The 17,507-nt window shown below is 47.1% G+C and overlaps 1 protein-coding gene across 1 annotated transcript; it reads right to left on the bottom strand.

Moving 5' to 3' along the window:
• Nucleotides 1-5,702: 5,702 nt before the first annotated feature.
• GPR19 (G protein-coupled receptor 19) lies at nucleotides 5,703-17,228 on the bottom strand. Its single transcript, XM_075413546.1, has 2 exons — nucleotides 16,897-17,228; nucleotides 5,703-7,100 (listed from the first exon to the last, which is right to left on the bottom strand). The coding sequence occupies exon 2, from the start codon at nucleotides 7,078-7,080 to the stop codon at nucleotides 5,836-5,838; it is 1,245 nt and encodes a 414-aa protein (XP_075269661.1). The 5' UTR covers nucleotides 7,081-7,100; nucleotides 16,897-17,228; the 3' UTR covers nucleotides 5,703-5,835.
• Nucleotides 17,229-17,507: the final 279 nt, after the last annotated feature.

Here is a 17,507-nt window from a genome sequence, read left to right as displayed (position 1 = left end):
GAAAGCCTGACAGCAGACCAGCTCCTGGCAGTGCTGTGACTTCATAAGAAATCCAGGGCTACTCCAGCTGCATTCACAGCTAACTGGTAAATAAGCTGAAATCTTGCTAACTCTGGGTATCCCTTAATCATTTTCCTTCCTCTGTTTGGATCAAGATGGAGAGGGACTCTGCAGAGTGTGCATGGCAGGGCAGACGGTATATCTCCAGGGCTGAAAAGAAATGCTGTAGTGCCTTTGGAAATCAGATGGGTAATTACCCCCATCTGTATGCAGCCTCTGCTGTCTAATTCTACACGGCCTCAGAAAAATGAAAGTCCTTGGTCAGTTCCTCCTCTTCAAACCATGGAAACAAAAGTGTCTCTTGCTCTTACTTGTACATGCAGTGAAAAAGCTGGTGTCTGGCCAGGCATGAGAGGAGGACGAATTAAATTATTTGGTGATGTAATCTTTTTTTTTTTTTCCTATTCCTCTGCAAGTGTAGGACCAAATCAAGAGCTGGTCTAAAATGATTGAGATACTGAACACAAGGGAATTACTGCTGCCTATGCCACTTCTGAATTTTGTCCAGGGACCAGTTTCATGAGAAAACTGAAAGAAGCCTTTGTGTGTCTTAACAGTAGTGCAGAATAAATCTGGGTTTTAGTTCAGAGTGCTCACCAGAAGGTGACATTTGTATAACAATCTTCCAGTAGGTGTGTTATTTTTTACTAGAAGCCAGTTCAAATAAAGCTTATGTAATTTATAATGGCCTATTCCACAACACTTGCTAGGTTGAAAAGACCCAACTAATAAAGACACATTAACTTACAGAATCACTTAGGGGGCTAGTAACCCTTCCCCTGAGCCTATGGGTCTGGCTTTAATCAACTTTAAGTCTGCTTTTTGTTCTTTTAAACAGGAAGAATCTGATACTGAGAAAGGCTGAGCACACAGAATTTCAGATAAAATCAGTGGCGTGTTTTCAACACCTTGGAAGACCAACTTCTAAATCAATGTCAATTAATTCTGAAGTCAAACTGGTTGAGTTGAAAAGACTGGAAAAACTCAGGGGATTCTTAACTGGGCATATGGAAACTCTTAAGTCCAATTATGGGTGATAGCCACCTCACTATCACCTCCAGGAGGCTGGCTAAAAAGCAGGTTCAAGCGGTGTTTGTCTCTGCTTATCACTAGCCCCCATCCCTCAACTGGAAATTTTAAAAATATGTTTAACCAAAAATCCAACTTTCTGCTGAAATAAAGAGGGGAGGGCATAATTTGACAATTTGTACTAGTAATTACCAGGTGCAAGCCACTTAATACTGAAAGTAAAAAGCAATGATGGGATTTCCACTTAATGGATGTCCGCTTAATTGGAAAAAAATGTTTAATGGTTGGCACTGTGTCATGTTCTTACACAGAAAACATTGAAGACTGAGGGGTGGATGGGCTAGAGATCCAGGACTCCTCTCTCCCAGCACTGCTTCTTTGCAGATGGGGTTGAGATGATGGGGTGAACGGGGATTTTTTTGTTTGCTCATTGACAAACCTGCCCTAACAACTTCTGCCAGCTTCGGCCCACGTCTGCCCAGCGGGTTCCTCCTCACTCACGCGCGTGCTCACGGGCACGCATGTGCACCCACGCAGGAGCAGTGCTCAGTGTCCCAGGCACCTAACCCGCCTTTCTGGGGTTCAGGGGTGTCTCCAGAGCTGTGTGAAGCTCCAGGGGTGGTTGCTGGCTACTCCCACATTAAAATGTGTTTCTTCAAGGTGCCTTTGTCGAAGCAGAATTGCTCAGCGTAGTCCGAAAGTTTCCTCATCCCTCGTTAACTCTGTTGTTGCATTAGATGTGTCGCTGAAACAGTTTGCTGGCAATAAGGAGCTGTGAGGGAATGTGGAGAGATTTGTTTACATTGACCAGGCAAATCCCGCAGCATTTTCCATTTCTTGCTTAGATAATCCATGATCCATGAGTCTCTGGCACCTCTGGGGCCTTGCCAGACCAGGAGGGTACCTGGTGCTACCAAACCCATCCATCACCTGTCCTAAAACTATGGAAGGAGTGGAAAAGCTTTCTCCTCCCTCTGGCACCAGGTCAGCACCTGTCAGTCTCCATCCATTTCATTACAAGTTTCCAAAGTCAGCTCCAAGCATGGAGTAGCTGCCGCTTCAATTGTCCAGCTGCCGGGTATTTCCCATCTTGAGCACTGCTGTAGCATGATGTCTTCTTCAGCTCTCACAGCAGCAGCACCAGACTGCCGGTGGCCGGGTGTCATCTGAGGGCGGCTCGGGTGGCCTTTCCTCAGGCACCTCTCCCAGAAGCACGGTGTTCACCAAGGCCTGAGCCTGGTCAGCAGCCACGGCCGGTGGGATGAAGGATAGGGAGGACTGGCAGGACTGGTGGACCGGGGAAAGGAAGGAGGTAGGAGTGAGCGTGACCATATGCACCCAACGTAGAGGCACGTCGCTGCTCCCTTCCCTTGTGCTGCGTGGGGAAGGCTGGCTTTTCAGACCAAGGCATCTATCGGCTAGCTAGCAACTGAACCAGTGGGGGTTTTTTGATTTTTTTGATTGTTCTGGATAACTTTTTTAGCCATACTGAAAGCTGTGTCGTGTGGAAGTAGAAACCAGGAAGGTTTATCAGTATAACCGCGTGGAGGGACAGCAAATTCCTCCAAGTTCAAATACAGCTTAGGTTAGTGAGAAAGTGTTTTTACCAGTATAGTTTTGGCTAAAAGAAGCTGTATGAGCAGAGTCACGCTTAGTGTGATACAACTGTGACTGGGCTTTTGCTGATACAGAAAGGTGGTTTCAGAAAGCCAACCTCCAGACTCCACTCGTGGTCGTAGGGCCAGTTACACTCATGATTCCAGGGCAGAACTGCCAACTCTTTCAAGCCGGGGACACATGTCCCTAGCTGTTGTGCCATGGCTGAATTCGCGAGAGGGCAAGCTGCACAGAGGTCTGTGGTTTCACACCTGCTGGTGTGTTCTTTGGGCTTTGTCTGTGGAGTGACACCTGGCCGGCCGTGGGTCTGCGGCGTGGCACTGGCGCCGTAGGGATGGGCTGCCTCTCCCCCTCCCTTCCTTTTCAGCAATGGAACCAGTCTGAGGGCAGCAGCCCCTACACATGGTGGCTGCAGCGGTATTTTCCTTTGGGATCTGTAACGGTCTGAGACCTGCTCCTCATCTGCGGGCTGGGAGCTGGCTGTGCGCAGGGAACATCCACTGGAACATCTCTGAGGTCCAGTTGTGCAAGGACTCACCACCTGCAGCCTCTCTGGGTACACCTTGACTGGACAGCGGCTGTTATGGCCGGTCCTGCCCGTGATGCCCAGACAACGAGGCTGTCTCACGCACTGCCATCCACGTAGACTGGAAACAACAAGTGTCCTAGGTCCTTCTGGTCTCAGACCTGGCGGAAGGTGGGTAACCGTGACCCTGTGGTCCTCTGCAGCTTCAGGGCTCATTCTGTTCAGACCCGTTTCTCTAGTAAAACTACTAACCGAAAGAACAACTGTTGGGTTTCCATCTCACAACCCAACAACGTTGCAAAGTATACCTGGCCTGCTTACCCTAGATCTGATTTTACTGTGTCAGAGGTAATAAAGTGGCAAAGAAAAATGAAGCATACGGTGATGTTCCAGGGGGAAACAATCCGCTTGGAACAGGACCCACACAGAAAATACTGGTCTTGTCTCATTTTGAAAGTCCTCTCTCCTCCCAGTTCATGGGAATTTTTGCTGATGTCTTTAATGAGAAATATCAGATCCTTGTTTAATGGGGATTTCTGAATTTGTGAAATACCTACTGGAAGTGTTCCTGCAGCCAGTAAGGGTTCTCACAACCATACTTCGTGTGGTAGAGGAGGAGGAAGGAAGTTTGCTACCATACATGCAGGAATATTTCTCAACAGAGGAGTTTCCCCACCCACACTGCCAGCATGACAGTCTCTTCAGAGGATGTCAGCTCGGGGCTCTACAACATGTGTACTTCTGCTCCCTGCTGATGGGAGAAGAAGATACTCCAGCGTGTTTAATACACCCTGTAGTACTTGCTGCTCTTGTTCTGTTGACTTGCATCACTGCAGCACTTTCAGGCCCCAGGCACAAACAGGAACGCAGCTGTGCCGCATTTGCTCTGAGAGCAGAAGAAGATAACCCTTTCCTGAGGAGGTTGTGGCTGAGGACATCTCTTTCGAAAATGCAGCAGGGAGCTTCAGATTTTGAAACAGGAGGATGTGGAGGGATCGCCAACACCTGCACACTGGCCCAGTTTAACGCCTGGGATCAAAGTGTCCAAACGCTTTTGGGATGACTTGAATGTGAAATGCCTCTGGTAGTCTAGACTTGAGGATCCTTGGCCATGCCCTGGCAGCTACATTAGGGTGCTCCAAGGAGAGCCTCGTCTGGAGCCAGCTCTGTTCAAGAATTGACTGAGTAGGATGAGGGTCTTCAGTATGGAAAAGAAACAACTGAGACAATACATAGTAGAGGTTTGCAAGCTGTCTGAACATGAGGAAGAACATGAGGAAGAGCTTCTTCACTCTGAGGTTGACGGAGCACTGGAACAGGCTGCCCAGGGAGGCTGTGGAGTCTCCTTCTCTGGAGATATCCAAGACCCGCCTGGACCAGGTCCTGTGCAGCCTACTGTAGGTGACCCTGCTTCGACAGGGGGGTTGGACTAGATGACCCACAGAGGGCCCTTCCAACCCTGACCAAACATTCTGTGATTCTGTGAAGCCGAAGACTGGCAGAGAGGGTGTGGGTGGGGATCAACTATTCACCATCTACTGACTTTATCAGAGCTAGTTGAGAATAAAACAGAATAGGAAGAAAGGGCTTGAGATCCTCAACCATAAAGAGGTCAAATCCTTGATTCTCAGGCAAAACTCTCCTGAAATCTGCCCAGACAGGGCCTGAGCAAGCAGGGTGGGTCTGTTGTCCCGTCTTTGGGACTTTGTGACTAGGTCCATTCTGGACCTGCTCTGGACTTACTGAATGGCACCACTTTTTGGCAGCTACCCTGTGAAGGTTCTTAATTCTTAGCAGCGAATGCCGGAGTCTGGAAGGAGGTGAGAGGAGACCTCTCTGTAACTTCCCTGCTTCCTGTGCTCTATCATCAAACACCTGCTGATGTCTATGGTCAACAATAGGATATTGGGATGGACGGACCTCTGGTCTGAACCCTGTGGAACTCTCCTGTCGATGTTGTAAGACAAAATGGGAACCTTATTGAGTGAGGGGTGTAGCACCTGGGCTGGACCTTCCACATCTCCAGCCGAGTGAGGGGAATTCACCAACCGGATGCTAGCGCTGACCTCATTTTGTGGATAAACTAATCTGTGTTTTCTGAGGGTGTGGTACAGTTCTTCTAGGCAGTGCTATGGGAATTAAGAGAATAAATCGATATTCCACACATAGATTCAGTCCACTTCTTATTCATGAGGTTGATAACTGCAAAAAAAAAAAAAAAAGTCTGAAAGGCTGCCTGTTTCAGGAAGTGTAGATGGCTTTGGGTGGATTTCTGCATTTATACACCGTGGCCAAAATACAGGGATATAAAAAAAGCAGTGTTTTTCCTTTCCCTTTTTCCCTACGTACTCATAGTGTAAGAGCTTTTCTGTTTTGTAAAAACATAATGCGCTTGATTCAGGGTGAGTAGTTCCAAAAAGCAGAATGTAACTAAAATGAAATAGACAGGACACATCAAAATCAAGGCATTTAATAGAATAAAAACATCTTTTTTTCTTCCCTAAAAGTTGTGGTAAAAAGGTGTAAATATACATTAGTTCAAAACCAAGAGAAAGCTCCCTGTTCTAAGGGTACATTGTAATTTTTCAAAGCAATGAAACCGACTAGACAAATGTATTTGGAGGATTGGACTGAATAGGCCAGGCAAGCTTCTTTTCCTTTGCTTCTCTGTTAAAAGCATCATAGATGGAGTCTTTGGTGACAGTTTTGGCCGGAGCTGGGTTTTCTTCAATCCCAATGTGATTTTTTTTGGCTATCCTGGAACTGGTGGTGATGGTGTATGCGTTGCTTCTGTAGCATTTCATGGCAGACATGCAAAACGTTTCTTTCACGCCTCTTCTAAAGTTTGCATTATATATGGAGTAGAGGGTTGGCTTAGAGGCCGAAGAACTGAAAGAGATCCACGTGATGGCCAGGAAAACCAGGGAGCTCTTTCTGTAGTCTGTTTCATGTGGGTGCCACAGCTGTACCACATAAAAAGGGAGCCAGGACAGGAGAAACAACGAGTTTAACATCAAGAACATCTTGATGGTTTTCACCTTCGTTCTTGGGACAATATTTGTTGTCCTCCTGACAGTCCTGCCATCAGTGCCTATCCTCCAAATGTACTTGATGACCTTGTGGTAGAAGAGGATAATGAGGATGGATGGGATTAAAAACACCACGAAGAGGTGGGTGATACCGTAGACAGCTGCTTCCCAAGAACTGGGTAGAAAAAAGTTGCAGTGGTCACTGCTGTTAGAGCCATAGAAAAAGAAAGCCGATGATGCAAACATAGCGACAAACAGCCAAGAGGCCAGAATCATTCTCTTGGCTTTCTCCCTGGACACTTTGAAGCTCAGGGGGTAGACGATAGTGTAGAATCGATCCACACATATAGAGAGGAGCACGTATATCTGGACTCCAGGGGTGACGTACTGTATGTACCTTACCAGCTTGCACATCACGTTCCCCAGCGTCCACCTGCCGTAGGTTAACTGGAGCAGCACGAAGGGAACACTTGTGACACTGATGAGAAGGTCTGCACAGGCCATGGAGACAACAAAATAGTTGGTGGTGGATTGTGTCCTCCTGCTCCTGTGGATCACTAAGCAAACCAGGGAGTTTCCAAAGACAGAAACCAGCCACAACACTCCCAAAACCATGCTGGCTGCTGCAATTTCCACCGGCCTCAGTTCATACTGCGAGACAGTGTGGTTCCTGCTTGAACTGGGTCCTACGGGTGTCTCTGTCATCTCGTAGCCAGTAGGAGGGATGGAGGTTTTCGGGTAGCTCTTGTTCTGCAGAAAGAGCAATAAGGTGGGGAGAACCAAGGGACCACTGCTATTATCCATGCTGTGGGCAAACATGACCACCTCTTTTGCTCAGGCTGTAAAAGAAAGAAGAGAAAAGGTTTTTGTTTTGTAAGTATGTACAAAAAACCCTATCTTAACCAATCAAAGATAATTTAAAGTAGTATACGCTGATTTCAGAAAAATGGTCAGAAGCATATGGTGAGACTGGTAGAGCAGAGGCTGTCAGTTTTCATGCAGACTTTTATTAATGGCCTGACTATTTTAGGACAGGTATTTCTGCCCTCTGAAAGTCCCTTTCACAGATAGACCCCAAGGTGCAGGTTCACCAATGCTGATAACCTGCAACCTGCAATATATCCCACTGATCCCAGAGATGAGCTGTACTTCCCAGTGACCATGGAAGTGGCAAAAACCAGACCAACAGTGTCCCTGCTCCCTTGGCTTGACATAAATCCATCAAGTAGGTAGGCAAAGGAGATGTTTCTTATTCCAAGAGTTTGAATGGGAAGTGATAGACAAGGGGAGAGCAGTGGATGTTGTCTGCCTCGACAGGGGTTGGACTAGATGACCTACAGAGGTCCCTTCCAACCCCTAACATTCTGTGATTCTGTGATATTTTCAACAATAATAGCATCTTCATTGATAAAGATACTAGCAGCCAAATCCTGCTCCCATCCAAACGTTAGTGCCACTGGTGTTTATATCCCTATATCCCTGAAATTTTTGGTTCTGGATATAATTCTGGAAGGTAGGCAAGGTCTGGATTTGAAGGCAAAGGAAAGATCAGCACAGTGGAAGGACTGGCACCAAGCTGGGTGGGCACTCCTCACCGTGAATCCTCCTCAGCCCTTTCACAGTGAGGAAATTTTCGTCAAGAGTTAGTCATTGTATGCCTGAACAAAATCAGTAATCTGTCTACTTTCTAAACGGTGTTTTTCACCTGCATGTATGCTAGTGTGACCTCTGTATTACTGAGCTAGCACTGAAATACAGGTTCTGGGATGAAACTATGGCTGGTTCTTTGTGGTAGGTATGGTACCCACCATGGTACGTAACAGCTATTACCTCCTGTTTTAAGGAAGAGTGAGGCAAGAATGGATATATTGCTAGACAGAGTTTCCAATCTTGGATTTAGCCAGATGGTTGGGTTGGTCCTAGCCTATCACAGGGATAAAATAGAAAAATACTTAATATTAGTGGCTATGTGTATGCAAACACCTTGCTGGGGGCTAATGCTCCAAAAATTGTCCCTTCTGTCATGGTGTTGACATGCAAATCATCTTAATCATTAAAAATGGAAAGTCTGTTTCTGTGGGTATATTGTGTGAATGCTTAACCTTAAAGTCTTGATACTGTGCAAATAAATCAAGATTCAATTAATGATTCCGAAGATCAAAAATTTCATCCCAGAAGCCAAATGGACAAGTTCAAAAAGCCAGCCCCAGCCTCCTCAGCTTTCCACGTGGTTCAATTTCCCAGCTTTTCTCTCTGAGGTTTTTTTTCAGTGTTTTGCTGAGGCGTTTTGCTCTGCCTACTCTAGCTCTGCATCTACCACCAATTACTTTCTCCTTGTCTGCCAACTCAGAGCGGAGCCTGAAAGCACAAAGCCACCGGATGAATTTGGGATCTTGCTCATTGCGCTGTTTTGCGTGTCATCTTCAAGAAAGCAACGCAAAAAAATATTCAGATGTGGAAGAGGAAAAGATGTATTAAGTGCTTGGTGTGGTTAGAGGAGATTTTTTTTTTTTGTCTAGTTTTTTAGATCCTGTATTCATTAGCTGTGCTTAATATAACATTGTGTGTTTCACACGAACAGGCTTGAAGTACCATCAGCTGCAGAGCACAGGCATAAATGTAGCGTGCTTGGAAACGTGTTCGAGCGCAGCACAGCGTGGCTGCACGGGCACAGCCAGCCTGCGTAGCTGCAGCCGCGCTGCCGCAGGACCCCACTCTGCCTCTCCCCTTCGCCCCGTGCCCGGCCGCTGACTCCCTGTCGTCCAAAAGTGGGTCAATGCCTGAGTCACCCACGCTGCTCCCAAAGCGGTTGGCCTGATTTATCAGCTTTCGCATTCAGGTAGCGTCTGGGAGCTGAAAACGTGGCTTGGGTTAAGCTGGACTCATAGCTGAAGCAGTTTGAGGCTAGTAACAACCGGGTGCGTTTCGGTGGGGCATGGTAAAGAAGGAATTTTGCATGGCACCCTCCCGTCACTCGGAGACACCGGTGAGGAGACCCAGAAGCGAGTATCGCGGTGGTCGAGCTGCCGACCGCCTGCGACGGGCGCCGTGCATTTGGTCTGCAGATGATACCCTGCCCCTCGTCCCGTCTTCTGCTGGAGGGCTGCACAGTGCTGCCCAGCCCTGTCTTCGCTTCCCCCTCACCCTTATCTGCCTTCCCTCATTGCTTTCTTGGTAGCTTTGCCTGGGAGATGATTCCTGGTTTCTTAGACAGCTTTTCCCCACCCTCTGTCGGGTGAATCGACTCCCCTGGAGATCTCCTGCCGCCATCAGCTGTCTGCAGGACATTTGGGCTGCCGTCTCCAGCAGAATGGCAAGATGCATTGACAGTACAACCCGCTAAATTGCATGTTGGAATTATCTGTAATAGAATAATACATGTGGAGCCTATTAACCAGATAGAAAAGAAGATTATGGGCTAATTTTCTTCCTTAATTTCCCTACTTGCCATGCAGAAATGTGTGCCATTTAAAAATAGCCAGCTGCATAAATTATGCTCCGTAGAAAAATAACCAGATGAAATTCCTTGACCAATACTGAAGAGTGGTGGAAGTCAAATATAAGAATGAAATGACCTTCCTAAGCCTTTAAAATATGGAGACTTGCTAACATTGTTCTCATGATATTTCTCCTGGTCAGTGAAATCTGTTGTCTGTGTCTGTCCAAACCTATGACTTTTAGTGATGCAGGTGGATAAACCAAAAAATAGTTATGTGGTTATAGCACTCAAATAGTATTTTTTTTTCTGTTGCATTTTGCCTAAAAGTCAGCCCGACCATGGTTTACTGGATAACTCAAGCTATCTGCAAACACTCCTTGGAGAAGACAGGAATTCAGCAGCCCCATCGGGGAACGGTACGTAACACCCTCAGAGGTGTGCGTGGAGACCTAACTGGTGGGTGCCTACAGCAGAAGGAGGATGGCAAGAGGTCTAGCCAGCGGTCTTGTGTTGGAGCTTTGCTAACAGAGCAAGCAGTATCTGAATGGGAGAAGCCTTGCTGTGGGCCACCCTTCACCGGAGACCGTGTGCTTGTGTTGAGAGCTAGGGTAGTTGGTTACGGGTCTCCAGCGGCGGCGGTGGTGGTTTCCTCACTGTCAGTGAAAGAGAAGAGGCATCAAACACAGGTGCAAGTAACACTGTATTTTGTGATTCTTTCTTCCTTGGAAAAATCCAGAGTCATTCAATATGCTGTCCGCAAGGTCTAGGTGAAAATAGAAGTGCAGCAGTAGGGTCTTTGACTACCCTGAGAATAGGATTACTGTGGTTGAACAGCAATTACTTCTTTTTTTTTGAAAAAAAAAGAAAGTAAAAGCTGTCTGATTAACCAATGTGCTCTGCAATTCCTGAATTCCTAGCCAGGCATAATTTTTCCTTCTAATGGACCAGAAGCTGGTGTCCTTTCATGTTAAAGGATCTCTATTCAGTTCAGTGGACTTCATCCTATGTTTCCTAGGTGGCACCGAGATCAGAATTGTGCCTTGATTTGGCACTAAGAACCATAGCGTCTATATCCCAGCAAAACTTTTACTTCTGTGGGCAAGTATGGTTTTTACAGTGGAGACTTAAACTTCTGCACTAGAAGCAATGCTGCTAATGGTAACATGGGTATGAAAAGCTCAGTGTACACACCGCTCTGTATGGGCCTAGGATGCAAATAACTAGAGGTTCTCTATCTTGCTATATTGCGTACGCCCAACTCCCATGTCCCCTTTTGCTGCCTTGTTTACTGAAATACAGTTTAGGTGTTAGTGAACTGTTCAACTTGCAAATATCAGACCCATAAGAAAATAGCGATGAGCTCTTTTGTGTCCCTCTGCCTTGCGGGTCAATAAGCTGGTATTAGAAACACAAAAAGTTAACATTGCATACAGCAAATACGTGAGGCCTACCTACATTTCTACTTAACAAAAATGCTTTTGTTTGATTTTCCATTTAAACCCGTATAATACTGAGCTGAGTGAAAGGATCCTTTCTAGTAATTGTGAGTCTGCATGGATGCAGCAGTGCCAAAAATCTCAGTTTTTCTTTTGAACACTTTAGAGCTGGAATCCTTTTAAAACTGGTATAAGGACTTCCTGTATTTTTGTTTAAAACCCTACATTTTGTGCATTGGCTTGGGAAAAAAAGGTAGGTGAAATGACTCAGAACCATCAAAGAGGGATTTCCTGGTGCCACAGTTCCTATTTTATAGACCTTGATTTTCAGGTTGAAGGCCTGTACGCCGCATTTTCAATGCTATCCCTTTGGGTTGATAGCAAAGGAAACATATTCTTGCGGACTCTCCCAAACAGGTCTGTTACTTAGAGAAGTGTTAGAACCACGAGAACTTCATAAAATCACTGCTGCATGTACTTTGCTGTTGTACAAAGCCCATATGGCATAGTTACTATGTGTTTGAGTGTTTACTGTCCTGTCTAGAAATACAGCATCCATTGCAATTTAGAAGAGTAAAACCTAATAAGATTCAGAAAGGAATGCAAAAAATGGCTTTTTTAATATTTAATCAAGAGAATACAACAGGGTTTTTTTCCCAGTCACTGTTTCTTAGGGTAAAAAAGGTAGCTAAAGAAGCAGATCATTGTACATTACTTAACCTAGCACTAGCAAGAGGGGGGTTTTTTTATTCAGCATATTTTACCTCTCTGCATCATAACTGCAAAACACCAGGCAAGCTTTGGCCCAGCAAATAATTTTGAAAGCATTAGGCTGGTCATTAACTCCATAAGCTTCCCTTTCTGAAGAATATCTCAGGAATAGCTGCCAAGCTGGAAGAGGAACGCTTCATCTAACTGAGTTTAATAGACATTAGAAGTGGGAGTAAATCGAATCAGAACAGGCGGCTTTCGCCTGGCTGTAAGCTGCTAGAAGGTGACATTCATCTCTTTTAACTCAGAGTACTCTGTGCGTGCATGGTCTCAGCGTAACAATTCTTTTACAGAGGAACACAGAGTCTTTTAACCTTCTATTTGCTTCTTGCTGTGCAGAGATGGCTGTGTGCGTATTGACGCCATTTAGCGCTTCTGCTTCCAGTGGAGGAATGCGGATACACATGCTTTTGTAAGCGCGCTGATTCCCTGCCAGTTCTTTTCTCTGGTCTAGTGCTCATAAAAATGCTCAGCTCTTCGCCCTGTTTCTCTTACGAAGGCTTTTCTGTTCTCTGGGCAGCTCTTCTGAGCAAAGCCTGAAAATCTCCAGAGGTGAAGTGTGTCCTTCCTCACTCTCTGCATTCCAGTGCATGGGGATAGAAAACATCTGCCCCTGTTTTATCAGGAGAATAACATATTCGGAATGCAATAAAACTTTTGAGATCCATACCCTTATCTCATATGCTGCTGCCTGCTCCCTGGCTCTGCCCAGCTGGTGGGGATTCCTGTTCTGCAGCAGCTAAAGAACGACACAGCCAGAAGTACGGATAGGCTGTTTCACGGATGAAGTTTTCAGTAGTGGTGTGGTGGCAACTCAATATATGGGAAAAGCTTCTGAACTGTTGATATAAGTCGATATACATTTTTGCATCTTATATTAGCACCTGAGAGCCTAGTCTGTATTGCAGGGTGAGGTCATGGGAGCAGGGAATATGGCTGGAATCAAATAAAGGAAGGAAACATTCTTAATTTCCAGCACATCTGAAGAATATATGTTGTACTCAGCTACTGCATGAGCATAGATCCAAACAAGATTTTTCTGCTGTATGCTTGACAAAAGTAAGGGCAACTAGACTGTCTTTTTGCCGTCAACCTTTGGTGACCCTTCATGTTCTTTCAAGACTATTTTAATAAGGTATTAAAGCTGAGAACAAGGATATAACACTGCAACACTTAGTGGGAGTGAAACAAATTTATATTTCTTCTACCGGTTGCCTGAGGAATATTTGTTTTTCAGCTTTATCCTTTTAACTGAGCTTGCTAAGTGGTGAACCATACAGTAACTAACTAGACCAAGAACAGGGTCCATCTATTGCTTCTGGGTCTATCAGCTCACATCTGGAGTAACTGCTCTGACTGCAGACCTGTAGCACTGGGTCTGAGGCCTGGCCCAGGGCAAATCCATGGGGGATGATTCTGATGAACGTTCAGGGTTCAAAACCATACAGAAGTCACAAGTTACCGCAAATTGGCCGAGTCTCCTTAAGCGACAGTGCCACCTCTTGAAGTTCATTGTGGTGTTACAGGTTGTGGGAGCAATGGCTTTTTCCCACATCTGAAGCAAATGAATTTTTCTCATGTATTTACCGTGGGTGAAGACTGACGTGCAGGCAGTCGCTGTAGGTCTACTAACCTGAGGTGAGTTGCTAAGACCCAGTAGTTTGTTCATGCATCTAAGCCCTAAGACTACATTTATCCTCTGTTGGTGGTGGGAAGGAGCCCTTACAGTAACTGTGGATTCCACTTACACCCAACACACCATGCTCTGGTTCAGGGACAGATAGAGGTAAAATATGAGCCAGATTTGCGTGCACCACTACCCAGATAGACAACCTCACCTCATCAGCAGCTGCAGAGTGAGGCAACAAGAGCAACTCTCTTCAACCAAGGCTATGCTGAAGCACACGTGGAGTTTGCAATCCTCAGTTCTGTAGAGAGGATGACCTTTCCAAAGAGATAGACAGGGTCATCTACAGTGAGAAATTAATCCTCCAGTGGCTGTGGGGTAGGGTCATCTGTAAGGCCCATGGAGGACACAGCCTTCCTTCCATAGACCTGGGCTGTGCCGAATTAATTTTTGGATTTGCCACGACCTTTTGACTGCCTGATTCTTCCATCTGCCTACTCCGCTCTTGCCCGTGGCCTGGTCTGGCTAATCATAGGAGACACACACAGCATGGTGCTCTGGCTGCTACCTCAGGAGCATAATGAGTGCAACACACTGTTTGCAAACCGGTACACAGTGGTTACGAGCCTTCAGTTATAGATGTGACTCTTCTGCCTTAAAAGAAAGACCGACAGAGTTTTAAGTGTCTCAGAGCTTTGTTCTATCCTCCTACTGCCGTGACTAGCAGGCAAAACTCTAGATTAGCACTCATCTAAAAATGATGGCAGAACCCAGATCTGTGCCCAGTGTGACTGTGGGGGCATGAAAATGTGGGAGCAAGGAGAAGAGGGACTGACCTAATTTCGAACTCTGCAGTCAAAATAGGTTCCACCTACTGGATCTGTCCAAGAAGAGTGTGGAGAAGCTTGAAATACACTTTTGCAGGCTGCTTGCCTTCCTTATTGGGGATCGAGTCTGTCCTTGGACACGGCTAGGCTGGACCCTTTCCTGATTCAGAGGGAAAAAAATAAATGCTCTCTCCCACACACTTACATTAATTTTCGGCAACACCAGGCCCTGCCCACAACACAGCATGCTCTTCTGCTTGACATGAGGAATGCAGTGCTTACCAGGGCTGGTTTGCCATGGTGGGTGTTGACAGATAAGCTGTGGTGAATCTCATGCTTGCCTGATTTTGCTGCCCATCTCTTGGAAATTCTCACCCTCTCCTCGCCAAGTGTCCTCTCCCCCACAGGGAAAATGTGCCAGCAGCTTCAGTGAGGACTCTGGCAGCTTAGCTCACCCTCTCACTGGTAGGGAGCACAAGTTCTCCTCCTAGGAGAACCCAAGGGGTTTTTTTGCTTCTGTATGAAAAGGTAATACAGAAATGAATTCTTGATATTACATCTTGTAAAAACTGCTTTCTCAACACACCAGATGTTAATACGGTAACAGGATTTTTGTGCTGGGATGTGAAAGTGCCTGTCATATGGCTCTTCACCCTTTTCAGTGACATGGATCTAGTGCTCACATGACACGGGTTACCTGCGCCAGACCCAGTGACAGAGAGTGGAGTGGCACTGGTGGCTAATAATCACACCAGGTACGGAGTTGCCAGAGATCAGAAGATGCTTCCAGGAGGACTTATCTGATAGGAATGAGTGGAGGAGACCTGAATGAGCAGTTGGAGAACGTTCCCATGGGCCTCCATCAGCAGATACGGCCATTAGTGAGAGCATTTCATAGTCTTCCTATACTAGCTTTGCTGGAGAAGCTGGGAGGGCTGAAGGCCATGCAAAGCCCATAGTTAGGCTGGAAATGCATAATGCAGAGATGATTGTTGGAAGGGATGTCTCAGGTGAGCTAGGCTCAGAGAGGACAAGAAGCGGGCTGGAGGAAGCCACCGAGGTAAGATCCTGGCCTGCTGATGACCCCTGAACTGGAGGTGTCTTCTTGGGCAGGGTGCCAGCTGCAAGAATGGTGTTGGCTACCTGTCAGAGGGAAAATCTAGGGACTGATGGAAACTGCTGGAATGGTGAAATCCCAAACACGCAAGCGCTTGCGTCATGTTTTGGTGCTGGGAGAACTGTGTTTGTGGTGGGGAGGGGGAGCAGACTCTAACTGAGGATGTTCGGGAGCTATTCTGCATTGTCTGATGGAAATTGCCCTCTAAACTGTTAAACACCTGAGGAAGGATGCCTGGTGGGGCTGCAAAGGGAAAGGCAGATGGAGATCATATGGTGTGACCCAGATGGGGGAATTGCACTGCACAGCTTTGCAAACAGAGGCTTCACGGGAGAACTGCGGGGGAGTAGGAGTCTGCAAGCTCTTACTTTAAGCTAAGGAGCAGAATCTCCCCAAATGTGTCTAAGGTACAGAAGTTCCTCCCCTTACTGACTCATTTGAGATCAGGATGTTTAAACTCATAAATTAAACTTCCAAAAATCCGTATTTAGACATCCAAATAAAGATGAGCTTTTGAGGATGCCTCTGGGTTGGCATCCAATTTTTCTACAAACCAAGCCGCTTGTTTAAGCGATTAACAGTGGCTTTAACAACAAATCTTCCAGAGCCACGTTTGAAAATCTTTGCCAGAAAGAATTGGCTATGAATCCTGCCTCATATACACAAATGGCCTTTTGAAAGCAGAAGGCAGTTTTACTTCTCCATCAGTCTGTGGAGCCAACATACAGTCTGACACGTGGGAAGCCAGCTGGATAAATGAAAAATATTGCTCTGCATTCTTACAGAGTATGTGCCTGAATTAGCAAAACCAGAACAGCCTTCTTGCCTCTGCTGGCTACAGATAAGCAAAGATTGCTACGCCTCTGGTGTTTCCCTAACTAGCCGCATCCAGGCACCCGCACAAAAAGGGTGATTTCAAATTAGTGACTGAAAAATACAAAAGCAGCTGTTTCAGTGCAATAACACGAGGAAGGAAGAAGCTGTCTGAATGTGGCTAGAGAGAAAAAAAAAAAAACCAGATGGACAGACTGGTCTGCTCCATCTCAGTAAAAGTAATCTTCTGCTTTCGTCAAACCGATCATGTCAGGGGATTTTTTTAAGACTAATAAGTGGCATAATTTAAAAATAATAAATATAGACAGACAGAGCGCAGATTTGAGCAGAAACTATAGATAGTTATTCTGCAGTAATTCTGCACACCTCTCTGCTTTCAGCAGAATCAGCCTAAAATTGAAGCCCCGCAGAGCATTGCCTCCCGAGGAATGAGCCCTCCTTGCTAAAACCCGAGGATGTGAAACGTGCGTCAGTAAACACAGGGAAGATCATTTAGTGGCAAAGATGCTGCTGCTCCCCTCTGCGAGGAGAAGCACCCCGGTGGCCACAGCCCTGCTCAGCACAGCACCTTCCCACCCACGTACCTGCTCCGGAGCACGATCCCAGAGGCGCCCGTCTCGTCCGTTCCCCGTTTGTAATCCCAAGAGAAGGAATCCCTGGGAAGGAGCCAGTCACGCTGGAAGCCACGCAATATTGTCGCACCCGCAGCCGCCTCTGCCCGGGTACGTGTGAATCTGGGTGGGGTGGGGTGGGGTGGGGTGGCGTGTTCTACCCCTCTTCTGTGACGGAGCAAAGAAAATGACGTTCCGCACGGCTGGCTGCTGCCACCGGTTTCCTTCTGTGTCATGTGGGATGCGGATCATGTGGCTGTCCCTGCTTAGGACCCCGCAGCCCCGGGCCCTCCTCTCCCCCTCCCTGCACCCTGCGGAGCGCCCCGTCCCGCCCCTCCCAGCGGGGCCCGGCGGTGCGGGGTCCGTCAGCACCACGGACAGCGGCACGGCGCCCGCCCGGGGATGGGGGGGGCACAGGGCTGCGCCCCCCCCCCCCTCCCCCCGGGACCCCCCCACCTACCCCCCCCCCCCCCACCCCGGGGCAGGGGGGGGCAGCCCCGGGGGCAGGGCCGCCCCTCGGCCTGCTGCGGGGTTCGGCTGCCGGCGCTGACGTCCCGGTTGCCATGGCGAGGTGCGGCTGCCGC

The sequence above is a fragment of the Opisthocomus hoazin genome, chromosome 1, assembly GCF_030867145.1.
Source record: "Opisthocomus hoazin isolate bOpiHoa1 chromosome 1, bOpiHoa1.hap1, whole genome shotgun sequence".
Lineage (NCBI taxonomy): Eukaryota > Metazoa > Chordata > Aves > Opisthocomiformes > Opisthocomidae > Opisthocomus > Opisthocomus hoazin.
This window is presented reverse-complemented; position numbering and strand designations above follow the sequence as displayed.

Coding starts and splice junctions, on each gene's coding strand:
- GPR19 (XM_075413546.1), bottom strand. CDS start 7,080: ATGTTTGCCCACAGCATGGATAATAGCAGTGGTCCCTTGGTTCTCCCC.